The sequence below is a fragment of the Sinohyriopsis cumingii genome, chromosome 5, assembly GCF_028554795.1.
Source record: "Sinohyriopsis cumingii isolate HCF-2022 chromosome 5, ASM2855479v2, whole genome shotgun sequence".
In the NCBI taxonomy this organism is placed as follows: domain Eukaryota; kingdom Metazoa; phylum Mollusca; class Bivalvia; order Unionida; family Unionidae; genus Sinohyriopsis; species Sinohyriopsis cumingii.
The window spans coordinates 90,361,653-90,380,668 of record NC_142965.1 but is presented as its reverse complement, the minus strand read 5'-3'; the positions used below and the strand labels follow the sequence as shown (position 1 = coordinate 90,380,668).

Below are 19,016 nucleotides of genomic sequence, written 5' to 3'. Positions count from 1 at the left end.
TAGTTGGTACAAACATACTGGTTTGTATTATCAGACTATAGTGTTGCTGTAAGAAAACAAATCAAACATATGAATGAAAGTCACGTAGTTTTTATATAAAAATAAAAATAAGCCCAATAACTTTTCAATATTTATTGTGAAAACAACAATTGAAAATCTGTAAATGTTGCAGCAGTTTGAAGAAAACCAGATTCACATGTCAATGTGGTAGTCACATCATACCAACAAAAACATTACTTACACATGCTCGATACTTCTTTAAAATGTTTTTCTCAATCCTGCTGCGATACCGAATTAAGTGTGCATTATATTTATTTACAAACATTAAGTGATGTGTATATGTCCGCTGCAGTGGCACTTGTCTCGGATGCTGTAGGTTGTGGGTTTGATCCCGGCCAAGTCATACCAGAAATTTACAAAAATGGTACTAACATCTGCCTTGCTTAGCGCTCAGCATATAGAGGTTAGTGTTAGGCCTGCTTGGCCTGGTGTCAGGATAATGTAACTGTTTGGAACATCATGCTACATGTCTGTGGCATGATGCCCCAGTGCTAGACATTGCTATAAACTGCCACACTGTAGATATCATAGTGATATGACTGAAAAATTGTTAAAGCTACATTAAAAATCCAAATCACACACAAACACATATAATATGTCCAAATTCTATGTACAACAACTTTGGAAATTTGTTTATTGTCGTTATTACGTGACTATATGACCTCTGATGTCACTGACGTGTAGGTTGCGAGATTTGTATAGTCATGTGACTCAGAATGCAAATAGCCAGAGCCAGGTCAGATTTCATCAACGACGTACGTTCGTCTCATCTGTCAGCGGATTAAAGACATGATGAATATTATGTTTAAGATTTTGGGAAAATAAAATTCCTGTAGGGCTTGTATCTATCGAGAAGCCTGGTGCAGCCATTACTGAATTGTTCTTAAGTCTTTGCCTATAGGGGGATTAAAAATTATTGGGAAATATAATACTTATCTCATTGTACATGAACTCGTCAACTCATACAGCATGGATGCAGTATGTTATTGTTTTTTTTTTGTAGGCTGTTAAAATGTTGTGTCATCCTACCTGACTTAGCTTTTCCAAGAAATTACTTTGGGGATTAATTTGGGGATGTTGCAGAATTTCATAGTGGATCTTTTTGCTGGTGATAGCTACTCACAAGGTTGGATAGTTTGCCATGTATTTGGATGTTTATATTCTGGTTGTAAATTTGCCATCATCTTGTTTGTTCAGGTCATACCACTGACTGTTCGGTGACCTAAGTGGTTAGAGCATTCACCTTGGATGCAGGAGGCTGTGGGTTAGAACCATGGCCAAATCATACCAAAGATTTAAAAAAAATGCACTTGCAGCTGTCTTCCTTGGTGCTCAGCATTAAGAGGTTAGTTTTAGGACTGGTTGGCCTGGTGTCAGGATAATGTCCTGGTGGGAAATGATGCTTCATGCCTGTGGCTTGATGCCCCAGTGCTAGATATCACTATAAACTGCCACACTGCAAACATCATAGAGATATGACTTGAATACAGCTATGTTCAAAATCCAAACACACATAGTTATCTTCATTAAATCAAAAGCAGATGATTGATTACAATATGTTCACAAAAAGTTACTAATCTGTGCTATTTAAAAAATTGTATATGCTGTAAGAAGAACTATGATATGTTATTAGTTTTATACTACATTGAGATCTGCAATACTGTGTTTTTGTTTTTCCAGAAGAATTGAACCATGACACTGCAGTGGACCTTTGTTGCCTCATTTCTGTATATTGAGATTGGGGTCATAGTCATCCTCCTTTTACCCTTCATATCCCCATTCAGGTAAGTTATCTGAGATTGAAGTCACAGCTATCCTTCTTTTACCCTTCATATCCCCATTCAGGTAAGTTATCTGAGATTGAAGTCATAGCTATCCTTCTTTTACCCTTCATATTCCCATTCAGGTAAGTTATCTGAGATTGAAGTCATAGCTATCCTTCTTTTATCCTTCATAACCTCTTTCAAGTAATTGATCTGAGATTGGAGTCATAGACATCTCCCTTATTTCCCCTTTCTGGTAAATGATTTGAGATTTGGGCATCAGGTATCAATTGCTTTTTCATTAACATCTCATCATGGTCATGTGAGACATATTCCAGATCTTTCCCTGGATGGCAAAGTAACATAGACTCAGTATGGGCAGGAGAGATACTTACTAAAATGTATAGAAACCAATAAAAAAAAAAAAAAAAATCTAATGAATTTTTATAAAAATTACTAAGACCCATTAATTTTTACAATTATTTTTGCTAGATTAGGGAAGTTGAAATGAAATTTTTGAGTTGGCCTGTCTTTACAATTTTTTGGACTACAGTCTTTCACTATAGTAATTTTGTTATGGCCGTGCCAAATGGATAAACTAAAACCCAATGCATTAAACCCAGCAGAATCAGAATTTGCATCTTTTTGCCTAATCCAGACATTAAAACCCAATTTCCTGAACCATGCAGAGTCAAAATGGGCATCTTTGTGCCTAATCCAGACATTAAAACCCAATGGCTTGAATCAAGTGGAATCAAAATGGGCATCTTTGTGCCTAATCTGGACATCAAAACCCAATGGCTTAAACCAAGCAGAAGCAAAGTGGGCATCTTTAAGCCTAATCCAGACACCAAAATTCAATGGCTTAAACCAATCACAATCAAAATGGGCATTTGTGTGCTTAGCTTTATAAATGATCATCATTGTTGTCACATTCATATTGTTATCAGCATGTATTATCATTTTTATTTTTATTGTTATTGCTACTGTTATTATCATGCTACTACCACTGCCATGACTACCACAAATATTTCCATTGTTGTTGTTGTTATTTAGTTACATGAGCAAAGAAAGCTGTGACAATGACATATCTGGGATAAAATTTACAAAGAGACAAATTTACACTCCACAATAGATTGTGCTCATAATTGGAAGGTTACTTATGTAGGTCAGCTGTTATTGTCTATTCAGTCAATCATTTCATGTCTAGAAGGCTACATGCATTGTGCATTGTATCAAGGTAGATAATTTATTTTAACTTTTAATTTTTCATTTTTTTGTCTGCATATGGATTATAAATATTATGTTGCATATTTTCATTTTTAGCTCTACTCGTCAAAGACTGAGTAGTTTATGGCAGGCATGTACAACCTTTGGCCCACATGCCAACTGGCCTGTAACCTGGTTTGATTCACAAATTTTAGGGTTTGCCTTTAAAAATTGCATATCCTGCCCACATCTTGGAGAAAGCTGCACATGTCTGGCTTGAGAGGTGGTCTGCTGTCCGTCATCTGCTCACTAGTACAAGTTTGTTATTGCTACCCTTTTTGGCTTTCTAAACTACTTGGAGAATTGCTGTGAAACTCTACACATTTATTCATCCCATCGTCTTGTCGGTCCTAAATGAAATTGGCGCTTTGAAAATCTTGTTATTGCTAGACCTAATGAATCAGCTTATGTTTTTTTTTATACTCAAAAACTTCTTATGATATCTCCTAGGTCCCAAAAAAGTTGGTGCTGATCTGGTATTAAATATGACCGCTACAGAGTGGCCATCTTAAAAATTATGTTATCCCTACTCCTTCTGAATAGATGCTTCTCGCAGGATAGAGATTAAGAGTTTTCACTGAAAGACTTTTTATGATATCCAATATTGGCACCATAGTGCCCATCTTAAATTTATTACACAGCTTGAACAGAAACTACTTCTGTGGCCTAATGGTTAGATCATCTGACTTGGATGCAGGAGGTTGCGGGTTCGAATAGCCCTGGCTGAGTCATATCAAAGACTTATGAAAATGGTACTAACAGCTGCCTCACTCGTTGCTCAGCAATAAGGGGTTAGTATCAGGACTGGTCGATCTGGTGTCAGGATAATGTGACTGGGTGGGATATCATGCTACGTGTCTGTGGCATGATTTCCCACATCTAGACAATACTTTAAACTGCCACACTGCAGACATCGTAGCGATATGACTGAACAATTGTTCAAACTACACTAAAAATCTCAAACACACACCCTTTAACAGAAAGTCATATTGAAATAGGCTTTTACCAGAAGACATCTTATGATGTCCAGTTCCTCTTAAATGAAAATGGTGCCAGTCTGATGTCCAATATGGCTGCCACAGCATCCATTTTTAAATTCTTTTTATTGCTACACCTTCACAGAACATCATATCTTGAAAATACTGTGATCTGTAATCAAAAGTTGAAATGATTTGGTATCATGAAGTAGGGTATTTACTCCTAATTCATCATGATTAGGCAAGTATTTTCCATGAAACATTTGGTATCTTTATCAAGCCGACATAATTTGATAATGATTAGAACCCGTTTTTTTGTGTTGAAATTTGCTTATTTGGAATGAGAGAAAAAATCTATGATTTGTTTTATATTTCAGATGGCAGAAAATATTTCGATCGCGGATGGTTGCATCTTTTTCAACATATTCACACATCTATTTCAATGTCTTGATAGCCATATTGTGTCTTCTCTTTTTGGGTAAGATGAGTTTTTTTAGGGATAGTGCTTGATTTTATTTAATCAAATGATGATAACTTTAATATTGTGTTATTTGAAATGGAACAGTTGCTCAGAATTTTTAAAGTAGAAAGGAATTCATTGTTTTTATGCATGAATCTTAGTATTATATTGCAAAAACAGTAAAGAAGGTATGGCTTACTTGCATTGTTTTGCATGGAATGTCTGTTATTATTATTATTATTAGTATTATTATTATCATTATTATTAGTATCATTATTATTAGTATTATTATTATCATTATTATTATCATTATTAGTATTACTATTATCATATTATTATTATCATTATTATTATTATTATTATTATCATTATTATTATCATTATTATTATTATTATCATTATTATTATTATCATAATTATCGTTATTATTATTATTATTATTATTCCCATACTGTATGCTTCAAGAATGAGGATATTGTGATACTGTTTGTCCATTTCTACATCTCCTGTACTGCTTGGTGGAAATTCATTAAACATGGTAGCTACCTTCTCTGTTAGTTGATATCTTTCAGACAGGTATAATTCTTGGCTTGATTCTTTGGGTCCATAACCATCAGTTGAGTTATGAATCAGAAATTAAAGCATTTTGAATACAGTGACATTTGCATTTTTAAAAATTTCAAACCAAGCATTGTATATTTAATCAAAGATGTAAGTCACAAAGGACTGGATATTGCCCCTGGTTCACTGTCCAGGGTATGAATATGGGTGGGTGGGTGGATGGAAGTGTTATGGATTATGTAATAAAATGTCAAAATTGGTCTAATTCATCAACAGAAAACTTGAAGTGCCAATTTAATTTTTGCATATTTTCTTAACCTGTTTGTTTGTACTGCAGCACTTATTTATGAAAATCATATTAATATGCCTTATAATTTTTGGGGGATGTTTTGCAGTAATTGTTTTGCTCAGTTTCAAGTTTTGGTTAAAATCTAAGGAGAGCAGGTGTCATGTTTTCAAGTAAAAAGCCCAGTATGTTTTCTGGTAATGAAATAGATGAAGGTCACTTCTATCAGTCATGAATAGGTACCTAATGGACTCAGAAAATATGTGCTCTGACATAGCAAGAAACATTGGATATAATCATGTACTGAGCTGTAGCTAAAATCGTCTTTAATCCATTGCATCACTTGTTAAGAAAGATCATCCTGCCTGTTATTGTTTTGGATCATCCTGCCTGTTATTGTTTTGGCTGACATTTTGTGCTGGGCACTATGTGACAGTACTTTTTTTCTAAAAGTGAGGCCCATATAGGAGTCCAGATGTATGTGATAATGAATGTACAATGATGTCCAGAATATTTTAGTAGATGTATTATCATTTTGATTCTTTTTAATGTATTGAACAAGTATTTATTATTGCTTCAGATTTCATGGCTTGATTCAGTGTACTCTAAGATGATTGGTTGTAATTAGCAGTCACTCTCCCCTGTTTTATCTTACTAAAGAAGACTTCAGAGATTCAGTATAAATTAGTATATCCAAAGAAATCCATGAAAGAAAACAATAAAATTATCCTTGTTGAAAGTATTATATACAGTGGATTCAGAACATTTATTGTCCTGTGGCTAATTAATCAGTTCTCTACTTGACAGAGAAATGAGCTTAAAACCAGAGAAGGTAAAACTGGCAGCCATTTAGTAGTAACTGTGTTGCTTCCATTTTCATGTAAGCCCAAACATCTGGTAAAGTAATGCCATTTTTTCATTCCTTCCTTAACAACATGTAAGGGGCCATCCATTTAATATGTATGCATGCAGGGGGGAGTGGGTAACCCAAATTCATACGCTTGAATATGGGGGGATCTACTGATAAGGTATGTATGCATAGAAAATGGTGGGGGGTGAAACCTCGATAATAATTTGTCTAATACGTAACCTGTTCAACTCGGTTCAGATGGCATTTGAATTTTAGCAAACACTTAACAAATGTTTTAAAACTTATGCAGCCTATTTCTTAGATGCATCCAGACATTCAACATCGGTGGACATTCTGTTTTATTAAACACATTAACATTATTAATCATTGATCGTTTCTGCATGGATTAAATATAAGCTGTTCTGTAGAATTCAGTGGAGTGTCATGTGTACATATGCAGGTGTGTGTGTGTGTGAAAAAGTATGCATATGCACATGGAGGGGTAAAGCTTTGCCAGATCTTTGCATACATACTAAATGGATTGTCCCTAATGATAGAAACATGTGATTTGTTTTTACTTCATTAGTAGCACATTATCCTTTGTGCTTATTTATTATTAGCATATTTTTTCTGTTTCTACCATTTATTTTTGGAAACCAGATGAAGACATTTAATATTTTCTGGCAGCAAATAGATCCATAGATTTTACAGTAATCTCCTCTTAAAATGATTCGCTTGTTTTCTTGTAGCTTAAATATAAAGAGTGTTATTTGTATTTCACAGATGCTATACGTGAGGTGAGAAAATATGATGGACCTACACAGACTGTTGATCTCAAACATAACCCTGACTCTGAGAACCTGGCCCACATGAAGCTCTTCAGGGCTCAACGAAATATTTATATTTCAGGATTTGCCTTGTTCTTGTGGTTGTAAGTGATTTAAATTAATTTTTATACATTAACAGTACATCATGGTTTACAAATTATAGTACTTAATATTGCTATTTCAGACTTTGGCATTAGTTGGATAAAATCATAGAACTGGAGTAAAGCACAGATTCTTGAATATGATTTAATTAGGTATCGAAACCTGGAACATAGAGGTGCACAACAAATGCTTCATTGATATACTGTACAGGTTCTCTGCCTGGTTGTTGGAAATGTTTAACAGATGGTGTACTTTCAACTTAAATCTTTTTGTATGAGCAATCTCCTTTTTCCTGTCCTTCCAAAAAATTACACTTGGATGATTTTTATGTATTGTAAATAATGACATTTTAGTGTACAGTATTGAAAATATGAGATTTAAGTTTATGCAGTATACTTGTGACAAAACTTCTTTATGATTTATTGATTAACTGTGTAACTCTTCCTTGGTATAATGCGGTACTTGAGATCCATAACCATCAATTGTGTTATATACAAAACTGTATTATATTGAGGACAGCATTATATACATAACCATGGTGTAGTGAGAAACATGTTTTGTATTGAATCACCATGTAGCAAGTTTGGTTGTAATTTGTTAGATAAGAATGTTTAATTTTGTCATACATTGGTTTAATTTTGGTCTTGGGTTCCTAGCAGTACCAAATTATAGCTCATGATGTTATAATGAAGCATGTTATAATGAGGAATCATTGTATGTATCAGCCACTATGGTGAGAATATTCTTATGCCATAGACATATAAGTGATGGGGAGCATATTGTGTTAGAGGTCACATCATGTCCATAATGAATTTTGTTTTCTGCTCCATAACTTTGTTAGGAACTCACGGATTTGAACCCAGTCTGATATGAAGCTTTACATTAAAGAAAAATGGATTTCTTGTAACAGACTGGTTTTATTAATAATACAATGTGTAGAAAATATTATGTTTATGATAACGTTTGCTTTTTAGCAGTCTAGTAAGGTATACTTTCTTTCATTTTGTCAGTGGTCATTTTTCACAGTTCATAGGACATGGCCATGTGTGAAAGATCTTCACCCATAAAAGCAGTAATAGCCTGTCCTGGGGCATTGCTGGGTCTATTCCAGTTATAAGACAAGTTGTCATTGGGGTTTTGAGATAATTTGGACAGAATTTTCAACCTTTTGTAAATGTGAAAATTTGGGGGTTTTCAGGGTTTGGAAGGTATTGGTACCCAAATATTTCAAAGACAGAAATCTTTATTTTTCAGTGTCATTCGTCGCCTGATTACTCTGATATCCCAGCATGCACAGCTGCAGGCTGAATGTGAAGCCAGTCAGAAACAAGCAAAAAGTACACTAGATGCTGCAAAGAAATTGATGGAGGAAAAGGACAATACTTCAAATAAGGTACCATCTTGACTCGCTTACAGGTCAACTCCAATTCCGAAAACTAAACAGACCCATGTCTGCTGTCGCATAATGTGCTAGCAGATCTGGGTCTGTGCAGTTTTATTGGAGTACTCAATAGAGAGAACAGCAGAGACCCTGATTTTCCGGTGCATTTTGCTATGGCAGATCAGGATCTTTGTTGTTTGCAGCCAATAAATACTCAGATATGTGTAATATGTAGTTAAGTTTTGTTAATCAGATTTCCATTCATCTATCTCTGTGGTACATGATTGTGAATGGGAAGGTTTTATCTAAAAAAAATGTTCTTTAAATTAATTTAGTTTAATTTGCCACTTTTATTCTTAATGCAAGATTAAGAATGTTTTTATGACACAAGATGAAGTGCGTTTTTATGACATATATTGGGGGTTGTGTCCGTGACACAAGATTAAACATCCAGGATTTACAAATTCTGGAAAATTGAACTTGCTCTTGGAAAATATGAACTTGCCCCAAACATAGTTTTGCAATATGAGCAAAACAATAAGATATTTCAGTTACAGAAATAATGAGATTTGACATCGAATATGACTGCAATGGCAGCCATTTTGAAATTGTGTTACAACTGCTTCTTCTTAACAGAAAAGAGATATTGACAGAAGGGTTTACACCAGAAAAGTTCTTATCATGCCTAGTTCATCCTAAATGAAATGCCAACCTGACATCTAATATGGCCACCATGGTGGTCATATTCAGAATCTTATTAATACAACTCCTCCTGAATGGACAGAAAAAACTTCCACAAATATATGGTTATCATTAATCAGTTAATTATTCACTTAAAAACAAAAGTAATTTATAGGAAGAGGGAATAATTAAATAAATCACTTGGAGGTAGTTGGTACAGAATGAAGTTAAATGAGATCAAGCTCAGAAAAATTATTTTCCATCACTTAGCCCTTTAATGGTAAACAGGAGAATCAGACATGGTTATGTTGTTAAGGGATCGACTTTGATGATTACCTTGAAAATTCGAGGGCCAGTGTTTTTTTTTCACACTAAGTATAAATCGAGCATATTTATTTTGATAATCCTTGATGAAATTAAAGCAGGGAAATTATTAGAATGTAAAAAATCCATATATATTTATTTATTATTTATATTCATAATAAAATTCATTGTCTTTTCATGTTTTTTTTATCAGTAACAGACACCTGTTATAAAGGTGTACATAATTATATTTCATTTTTAATGTTCTAGCTATTATCGGTACCCATGCATTTTTAAGGTGACTTTCATTTCTTAAGGGGGACTTACTTTCAGTTTAGTGGAGCTTTGGTGACCCGTTTTGTTGCATACCAGCATAAGGGTGCTAGTTTGAATCCTGCTATTAGATCTGTGGTGTGTCTTTGGGTAAGGCAATTGCTTGATTTTGGTTGTCTTGGCACTAAAGAACCTACATGTATTGGTGTACTGTAAAAGAACAAACAAATCCATGCTTTCATTTCATGACTTTTTAAGGCCTAGTGATTTTCAGAAGGAAAACTACGTGTTTGTTTTTTTCAGAGAAAGGAGGAGGAGAAACAGACGGGTGTTGAGGATGTAGTTCTGGAGAAGAAGGTAGCCATAGAATTGGAAGACTTGAAAAATGAACTGAAGGAAAAGGATGAAAGTAAGTGCCTTCATTCATTTGATTAGGGTCATATATCAAGACATGGCAGCATAATAAGTAACCACATTTTCTATCATCTGTGGGTCTTTCTGTTTATTCATTCATTATTCTTGTAACCACCAAAGCTCTGCAACCCTCTGAGATGATTGGATGCCATTTGCTAGGTAATATAGATGTGCCTTTATAGGTTTTGTCTTTTTTACGTCCAAGATTTTTTGCAGTTAATTCCCTTTCTTGATAAATTTTAAATCTGCACTTCAAGAGATAATTGTAACTGACACAGTTCTGGAACAATGGAATGTATTCTGATAAGTTTGATTTGTATGTTCCATTTATGGGTTTTGTCTTGTCAACTCCTTTTAGACTGATGTATTGCCCTTGTCCATTAACTTTATTACTTCACATGGGAAGTTACTTGTAACTAGCACAGCATAAGAGCCATTCAACATGATCTGCTGCAGTTTGGTTTGAACATGGTTTCATAGACTTGCATGTTTCATTTATGGGATTTATTCTACTCCATTTTGGACAGAGTTATGTCCCTTGTCAAACAGATTATTGTCTTCATAGAAAAACTTGGAATATTGCTTGCAGTCATCATAGTTCAAGAACCATTCATCATATTTCTGTTGGATTGTTAATATCATTGTCTCACAGACCTTGATTTATTTGTTTTTTTACATTCTGATTTTATCTTCTCAGTACTCTTTTGGACAGAGTTATGGCCCATGTCGGTTAACTTGATATTTTTACATGGCATGATACTTGTAATCAGCATAGTTCAAGAACCTTTCAATATATTTTGGTGTAATTTAGTGTGACCATTGTTCTTTAGACCTAGATGTTTCTTTCATGTCCTTTGTCTCATCTGTTCCACTTTTGGACCGAGTTATGACCTTTATAGATCAGTTTCATATATTTTACATAAGAAGTTGCTTTTATTAGCAAGTCCTTGAAGGAGCTAAATTTTAAGAATACTAGGTCATCATTTGGAGGAATCATGACCCTTGAATGTCTTAACTTTGGTTTTCCAATACAGGTTCCTTTGTTTAAGCCATGCCGAGGAGATTAGTGGACCTTTAGCGATGTACCAATTGTTAATAGCTCTTGTGTCAGTAAAACCTGATCAGAAGAACACCTCCTGCAAGTGGCCAACTGTCATCATGGTGCACAGATCGATTTTATAGTAATTACAGTCATGAGGGACCACATGCTAAATGCTAACAGCAACTTTGATATTCTAGGCAAAATATACCTTTTAGCACTTTTATGAATGACTTTTGCAGCACTAGATATAAACTCTACTGACATTTTTTTAATCACCATGGAGGATCTGCGGGTGGAGTGCAGATTGGCCCGAGTCCAATTGCACAAAAACGTGAAGGAAAATGTTAAGTCTGGCTGATTTCCTTAAATTATGTAATGTCATGTTTTGAAGACAGTAAATTAGACTAACATAAACTGCCATGGTAATGTTGAAGTTGAATAAATCCCTTGTATAGTATTCTATTCCATTTTTAAAGGTCGTCTACTTACCGTACTTCTTTTGAAAGCTGTAATATTTTGTACAGAGTGAAGCTGACCTATGGATGGGCAACAGATTGATTGAGTTACATATAATTAGTGGCACAGTCTGGTAGGCCATACCATTAAGACATTTAAATAATAAATGTGCCAGGTAACAAAACCATGATAATCACACATCATGCATATTGAAGAAATAAAAATGTCTTTACAAAGATGGCAAGTAACAAAGGCATTTTAATCACACCTCATTCATAATCAGTGCTTTGGAATCATTGGTTGATATTTCATTGCAATTAAAGGAAGGAGAAATGTTTGTTTTGTATTTTTTGATGTAATAATTAGCTTTAACTCTAAACCTGTAGACTAATCATGTACAGCTTGAGTTAATCTGTTTTGTTTTCAATTTGAATTCTACCATGTGAAAATTTGCTGGTCAGACAAAGAAAAATGTTACTTTAAACACAGAGCTGCATATAAAATATATGAGGGATAGAAATCAAAGTCCTAACATGCTCTAATCCAGTGATATCTAGCAAGCCTTGACGGAAAGAAAAATGAGCATGAAATAACTGTACTATCCTCTCATTATGGTGTGTGATGCCTACTTTGACCTGGTAATGAGGATGTCGATATTTTGGATTATATTAGTTGATAATGAGACTGTCACACCTGTAATACCAACAATTGCAAGGACTCCTATTTTTATATTCTTGGATTATTTTCAGATTTGATTCGTAAAACTATAAGTTTTTTTCTCTAATTTTTAAATTGATATTCTAGGAAAATTAATTATTTGTTAAATTTTACAAAGCTTGTCGTCTTCACTATTTTCCTGTTACTTTTTGTAAGAGCCTAGACTTGTAACAAATAGAATATCTTGGTATGGTCTGTATTGGAGTTTATGCAGGTAGATGTAATAGTATATCTTGGTATGGTCTGTATTTAAGTTTAATACGCATGTAGATGTAATAGTATATCTTGGTATGGTCTATATTGGAGTTTAATATGCAGGCAGATATAATAGTATATCTTGGTATGGTCTGTATTGGAGTTTAATACGCAGGTAGATGTAATAGTATATCTTGGTATAGTTTGTATTGGAGTTTAATATGCAAGTAGATGTAATAGTATATATTGGTATGGTCTGTATTGGAGTTTAATACGCAGGTAGATGTAATAGTATATCTTGATATGGTCTGTATTGGAGTTTAATATACAGGTAGATGTAATAGTATATCTTGGTATAGTCTGTATTGGAGTTTAATATGCAGGTAGATGTAATAGTATATCTTGGTATGGTCTGTATTAAAGTTTAATATGCAGGTAGATGTAATAGTATATCTTGATACAGTCTGTATTGGAGTTTAATATGCAGGTAAATGTAATAGTGTATCTTGGTATAGTCTGTATTGGAGTTTAATATGCAGGTAGATGTAATAGTATATCTTGGTATGGTCTGTATTAAAGTTTAATATACAGGTAGATGTAATAGTATATATTGGTATAGTCTGTATTGGAGTTTAATATGCAGGTAGATGTAATAGTATATCTTGGTACAGTCTGTATTGAAGTTTAATACGTAGGTAGATGTAATAGTATATCTTGATACAGTCTGTATTGGAGTTTAATACCCAGATAAATGTAAAAACATATCTTGATATGGTCTGTATGCAATGGAGTATATACTTTTTGATAAGCTGAGTCCATCTGGAAACTGTACAAACCTTGATCTACTAGGACTTATGCAGTTTGTTAGAAGTAAACAGTAGAAGAAACTTGATACACCCAGATTTGCTGGTACAGTGGCAGATCTGGTTCTCTACAGTTCGTGATTTCTGAATTTAACACCATTGACTGAAAGTTTTGTTGTTCTCAGATTTTCTATGGCAACAGTTCTTGGTGGGTCTGTTGGTTTTTTTAAGGGATGGGGTAGGGGAATAAGAATTAAGATTTTCTTTACTATGGTTACCATAAAAAGTAATCATTAGTGAGGTGATCTGCCAACTTGGGGATTTTTTTTCTTTCCAGAACTGGCCAGGACCCTGAAAGACCTCCAAGCTGTCAAAAGCCAGGCTGAAGGGACAAACATTGAGTATGATCGTCTTCTGAAAGAACATGCAGTGTTGCAGGTAAATTTTAAAGGGAATGGTAATGCTGCTTGGCATCTGTGCTTCCATGTTCTGATCACAGTTTAATTAACATGTGAAAAGTCAAATTTTAACATAGGAAACTGGACCATATTATTCTTTTGATCTGTGTTTCTGTTATATTTGTACATTAAGTAGTTATTTAACTCAGAGGTCTCCAAAGTCAGACCATTTAATTTGTTGCTACAGGATGTTGGAACCAGGAAAATAATTGCATTCCTGGTTGCCACCAGATATTTTGCAAATTCTGAATGTACAGAGAGTTGTCCCAATAATTTCGAAAACTTCCTCCTGTCTCAAAAGAATGTTCCCAAAGTATAAAACCATTTTTGGTGTACAGAATGGTCTTGCATTATGAGTAATGTTTAATAGACTTTCTAATTGTCTCCTAATATTTGGTTAGTCATTCAATGTCATTATTTTTGCTTGTACTACATTTTCCTTCACCTTAAAGACCACTTCATAACAGCTTATGAGATATTGAGAGAGTGTAATGTAAATAGTTAAAACTAATACTGCAGTGAATATATAATAAAAATAGAGTCAGATTTCAGAATAAATCCAAATGCTTACCGTGTCAAAATTTTTCAGTCAAAAGGCCATGTGTAATTAGCTTCCTATAGCAGAGTTTAGCATTTCATGTCTCTCAGATAGGTCTTTTTATTTTATCACATATATACACACAGAAATTTTGAAGTAAAGTTAAAACCTGTATATTAAGAAAAATAAATCTGAACGAAACTTACCCTTTCTGAATTTGAAATATAAAATTCTGTTACAAAGTTTGGCATTTTATATCATATCTTTATAACCATGGAGAGAGAGAGAGAAGCCAACTATTTAAATAAGGTATATCCAATTGTTTATGACTTAAAGGTTATTATATATTCAGTCTTTATACTTGGACTATCTCAGTTTATTAGGGATTGCATGCTGCTTGCCTCAAATAGATACTCTTTCGCTTGAAGTAAGACATATGATATATACTCACTTAAGGCTGTTCCATTTAAACATACATGGTACCAGGGAAGGCAGTTTTAAAAAATTTATGCCAGGGTACATTGATTTCACAGAGTTCATATTAAAATGAAAAGAAATTTTAAATTGCATCTATGGTTGATTACCCCACTTTAAAAGTGCCTTCCCAGGGTCCCATGTATTTTTTAATGGAAGAGCCATTATAAGTTTGGACCAACTGCAAAGCAACATAGCTCTGATCTGCCACTACATAATGTACTGGCAGATCGGAGTCTATGTTGTTAGTTCTACTGAATAGTCTGAACAAACTGTGTAGACCAGATATGATGGTGAGTTATGCGATGGCAGATTCTCAGTCTGTGCACTGTACAGTTGGGTTTAACAGATGTAAGTGAGTCCAATACAGTAATGTGAATTCAGATATGTATGCCCCTGCAGTATGAGTGCAGTCTTTACCAGTGGTATATCCACCAAAACAAGTAATTTGTTTGCACACAAAACATACATAATAGCAACACTACTGTTAGTCCACATTATAATTGAGTGATAAATAATTCACAATGAAGGTTAAGTCTTATGAAATCATTTATTCTCAGATGTATCAATTTTCGTGCCTTTTTTTGTTCAGTACTAACCTTTGTTGATTTTCTCTTGCTGAAAAGGGAGGTTTGTGATGTTCAGAAGGTCCTATGGGCTTAGGCTTCAGTGACTTCTTTGGGGTTTGGCAAAGTTAATAACTTAAAAAACTTGCATGATTCCTATATTAAATCCACAAAAATTGGTACTTTATTAGTAAAAAAGGAATTCACAGTATCCAGCAATTTTTTCTGTTCTCTGTACCATGATCATGCTCCAAAGTTTGTGGTTTAATTTAAACTCTAGCTGCCACACAGTGGTCGTAGACGGAGGAATTTGCAGCGGGTAATTGGTAGTGGTTTTTTAATCGTTGAAAATTTAGTTCAGGAATTTGTAGGATGCAAAATAAAGACTGCTTAACGAATTGAACAAAACGTTTTTATACTTTCATTTTATTGTTTTCACCTTGTTAGACCAAGTGAGTTTATAGAATGGTCCTGCAGCTGGCATGCATTGTCTGTGATATATTGAGTGTCTTTCATGAACAGTTGCTGGATTCAACTTCACAGATAACCCACTGGACCAATATTTCAACCAAACTTGGCAGGAAGCATCTCATCATGAATGCCTTTCATATAAGCACCAATGATTCCAATCCACAATCAAATATGGCCACTATTACTAAAAATAGAATTTCAAAGAAATGTCTTTATCTGAAAAACTACAGAAAAGAGCATGATTCCGTGTGACAGAAAGTATCCTGACAGGAAGATTATTCAAGTTTTTTTACACATGGAGAAGAATCATCATCTGATATGACCAATGCTAGTAAAAAGAAGGAACAATCTTAAAGCTACTTTTTCTAAAACCAGTCAGTAGAATTGTACCAAACTTGAGAGAAGGCATCCTGGCTTAAATATCTTTCTAATTTGAAAGATGATCTGGTTAACAATCCACCATTAAATAAGGATGCAGTTATGGAAAACAAAAAAAAACTTGTAATCTTTTCTTCTCGAAAACTGATTTTCAGAATTTGACACGATTTGACAGAAGGCATCTTGGATTTTCAGGTTTGTAAAAATCAAGAGTTTTTGCTTGGATTTGAAGATAGGAGTTCAGGACTCCAATTTTTACAAAATAGGAGCCCCACAAGCAAAATTTGCAGTCCCCTCCCAGAATCATGTTGGGAATACCTGAAGTGACTAAATGTCCAGATGAGAAGACTCAGTGGTTGCCATAGAGTTTAATTTTCCAAATCTTTACACTACTGAAAGATTTCTGGCTATGTCTGCTTGGTCATATATCAGTAGGGTGCCAATCTGATATCTAACATAGCCACCACAGCAGCTGCTTAAAAATCTTGTTGTAATATAATGATGTCAGAGATGCTTCCAACACTCAGCTGTTAAAATGATGAAATGGATTTATCATGAATTCTTGAAATTTCTTTTTTGCCAGTAGAGCATGTCACTTTGTGGGACCATTGTTTATTAGAATATTCCAAAAACTTATTGCAATTTCAATTTTTGTTTATTCATTTCAGCTCTGTTTCACACCGAGTAATAAAAGTGAAAACATTTATGTCATATCTAAATGAAGCAATCTTGAATTCTTTATGCATCCAAAGCCTTGGTGGTTTTTGAGTTCTAATTCCTTTGTTTGTTAGTTATTTCGGAAAGCAAAGGGAATTGTTTTTGGTACAGTTTAAAAATACAATTTTTGTGAGCATAATTTACAAGGTAGAAGAAGAAACAGCTCATATTACGTTTAACATAAATGCAAGCAGTTTCAGAAAACTTTAGTCTTAATTTTCCGGAGTTAAACCCTTTAAGTTTCAAATTTGTTGTGTTTAGGCTTTAGAACGACTCAGGTAAAATAATATTTTAAAAAAACGGCAATTTTTGAATGAACATTAGTAGGACACCTAAGCAGAAAACAAATTTGTTTGCAGGTCATCTATCCTCTTTCTATATTAGAATAGGAAAATGTCATTTGAACTTCTTTGTGTCAGTTGATTATAAGTATTACACATTAACTTGGCATCATTTTTATCAGCATTATCCAGAATGCATATTATGTGACCAAGCATTTCATTGTCTGCACCAATTGTTATGGCCTGAATAGGTTTAGAACACATTTCAAGAAAATGTTAAGGAGCGGGTTTAATATGCTGTTTTCAACTTTTTCAAGGGTCACAAGTTTAGTACATGTCCAAGCCAGCATCAGTTGGTGGCCTTGGTGTATCCTTGGGGAATATACTTTACTCCCATTTAAAACATTTAAACACCTTCTTGAAAACCAAACAACAGAATTTATATAGATTTGACAGAATCATCCTGTCATAGAGGGCTTTCATAATTTTACACCTGTTGTTAATCCACCATCTATAGAAGAACCTTGAAGTGGCCCCTCCAGAACTGTTCAATAGAACTTGACAGAAAGCACCAGCATGAAGATATTTCACATCTGTACAAATGATGCTAATTCATCATAAATTTGGCTGGCAGTACTGAAATATAAAAGTTTTTAAAATGATTGTATCTCCAGACTAGAATTTGACTAATCTTGATGGGAAACATCTGGGTATTAAGACCTTTATACACAATTTTGTCTGAAAGAAAACTGCTGAATAGAGTTCTACCAACTTTCTAAGCATCTTGGCATATTGGCCTTTCAGTATAGGATACATTATGCTGATCTGTCATCAGTTATTGATTAAGATAGAAAAACTTTGTTAACTTGAAAACAATTGTTTAATAACAAATGCAGTCAAACAGTATCAGAAGAAATTGAAACAAAGCACCCTTCAGACCCTGATTTGTTAACCGAATGCTGTTGCATTTGCAAATTAGGTATATATCAGACAGGTGAGCAATTGCAGGCCAGTATTGGTCTCTTGTTTCAGTTCTTTCCAAAGTGGTGATAGGCAATGGACGTCTAATGTTACAAAACTGTGGAGAAGTTGTTGTAGGTACTAGAACTAAAATTTGTGAAGAAATAGCAAAATAATGGTGAATTTGAAAAGATGTCACAATAGTGCTAAAAGGTTTGAATTTGATTTGTCAGACACCACTCCATATATATCCTTGGGGAAAAGGGGGGAACGATGCAAATCCAGAAATGAGTAATTTTACCAAATCTTCATTTCACTTGCATTTCATTTGTGCTTCCTTTACATTTAATATGCATGTCATTTGCATTTCATTCTTGTCTGCATTTCAGCTATCATCTCATAATTTGTCATTTACGGTATTAGAAATGAATTCTTATTTTGTATTTATCACTTTCATTCATAGTTTCCTTTCATTTTCATACATTTAGAATGCATTTACTGAAATCTGCATCTCCATAAATAATAAGACCAATTGCTTTTTGTGATAGTACAGTGTAACCCCGCTATAACACGGCAGTTGGGAGCCATAGAACCCGACCGCATTATAGACCAAACCATGTTATAAGCAACCAGGTCAGTTAGCTGAAGAAAATAATGCATGTACCCAAAACAAATTGCGGGGAGTGTGTCTAGGTAATAAATGCGGGTGGTAAAATACGTGCTTCATCGGCACAGTTACCATCTTAAATTGAT

General features: G+C 34.1%; 1 protein-coding gene across 5 annotated transcripts in view; it reads left to right on the top strand.

Annotated features, from left to right (window-relative positions):
• LOC149799734 (B-cell receptor-associated protein 31-like) overlaps window positions 1-19,016 on the top strand; it is an 86,618-nt gene that overhangs the window by 1,440 nt on the left and 66,162 nt on the right. For 3 of the 5 annotated variants that reach the window (XM_089959105.1, XM_089959104.1, XM_089959106.1), the window contains exons 2-8: window positions 1,741-1,844; window positions 4,447-4,547; window positions 7,010-7,157; window positions 8,410-8,548; window positions 10,097-10,202; window positions 13,758-13,858; window positions 15,737-15,865. In XM_089959105.1, the coding sequence (XP_089815231.1) occupies window positions 1,753-1,844; window positions 4,447-4,547; window positions 7,010-7,157; window positions 8,410-8,548; window positions 10,097-10,202; window positions 13,758-13,858; window positions 15,737-15,850 (801 nt within the window). In that variant the 5' untranslated portion in view covers window positions 1,741-1,752 and the 3' untranslated portion in view covers window positions 15,851-15,865. Of the gene's footprint in view, window positions 1-1,740; window positions 1,845-4,446; window positions 4,548-7,009; window positions 7,158-8,409; window positions 8,549-10,096; window positions 10,203-13,757; window positions 13,859-15,736; window positions 15,866-19,016 lie in introns of those variants that run through there. The other 2 variants (XM_089959108.1, XM_089959107.1) reach the window with 1 other exon arrangement.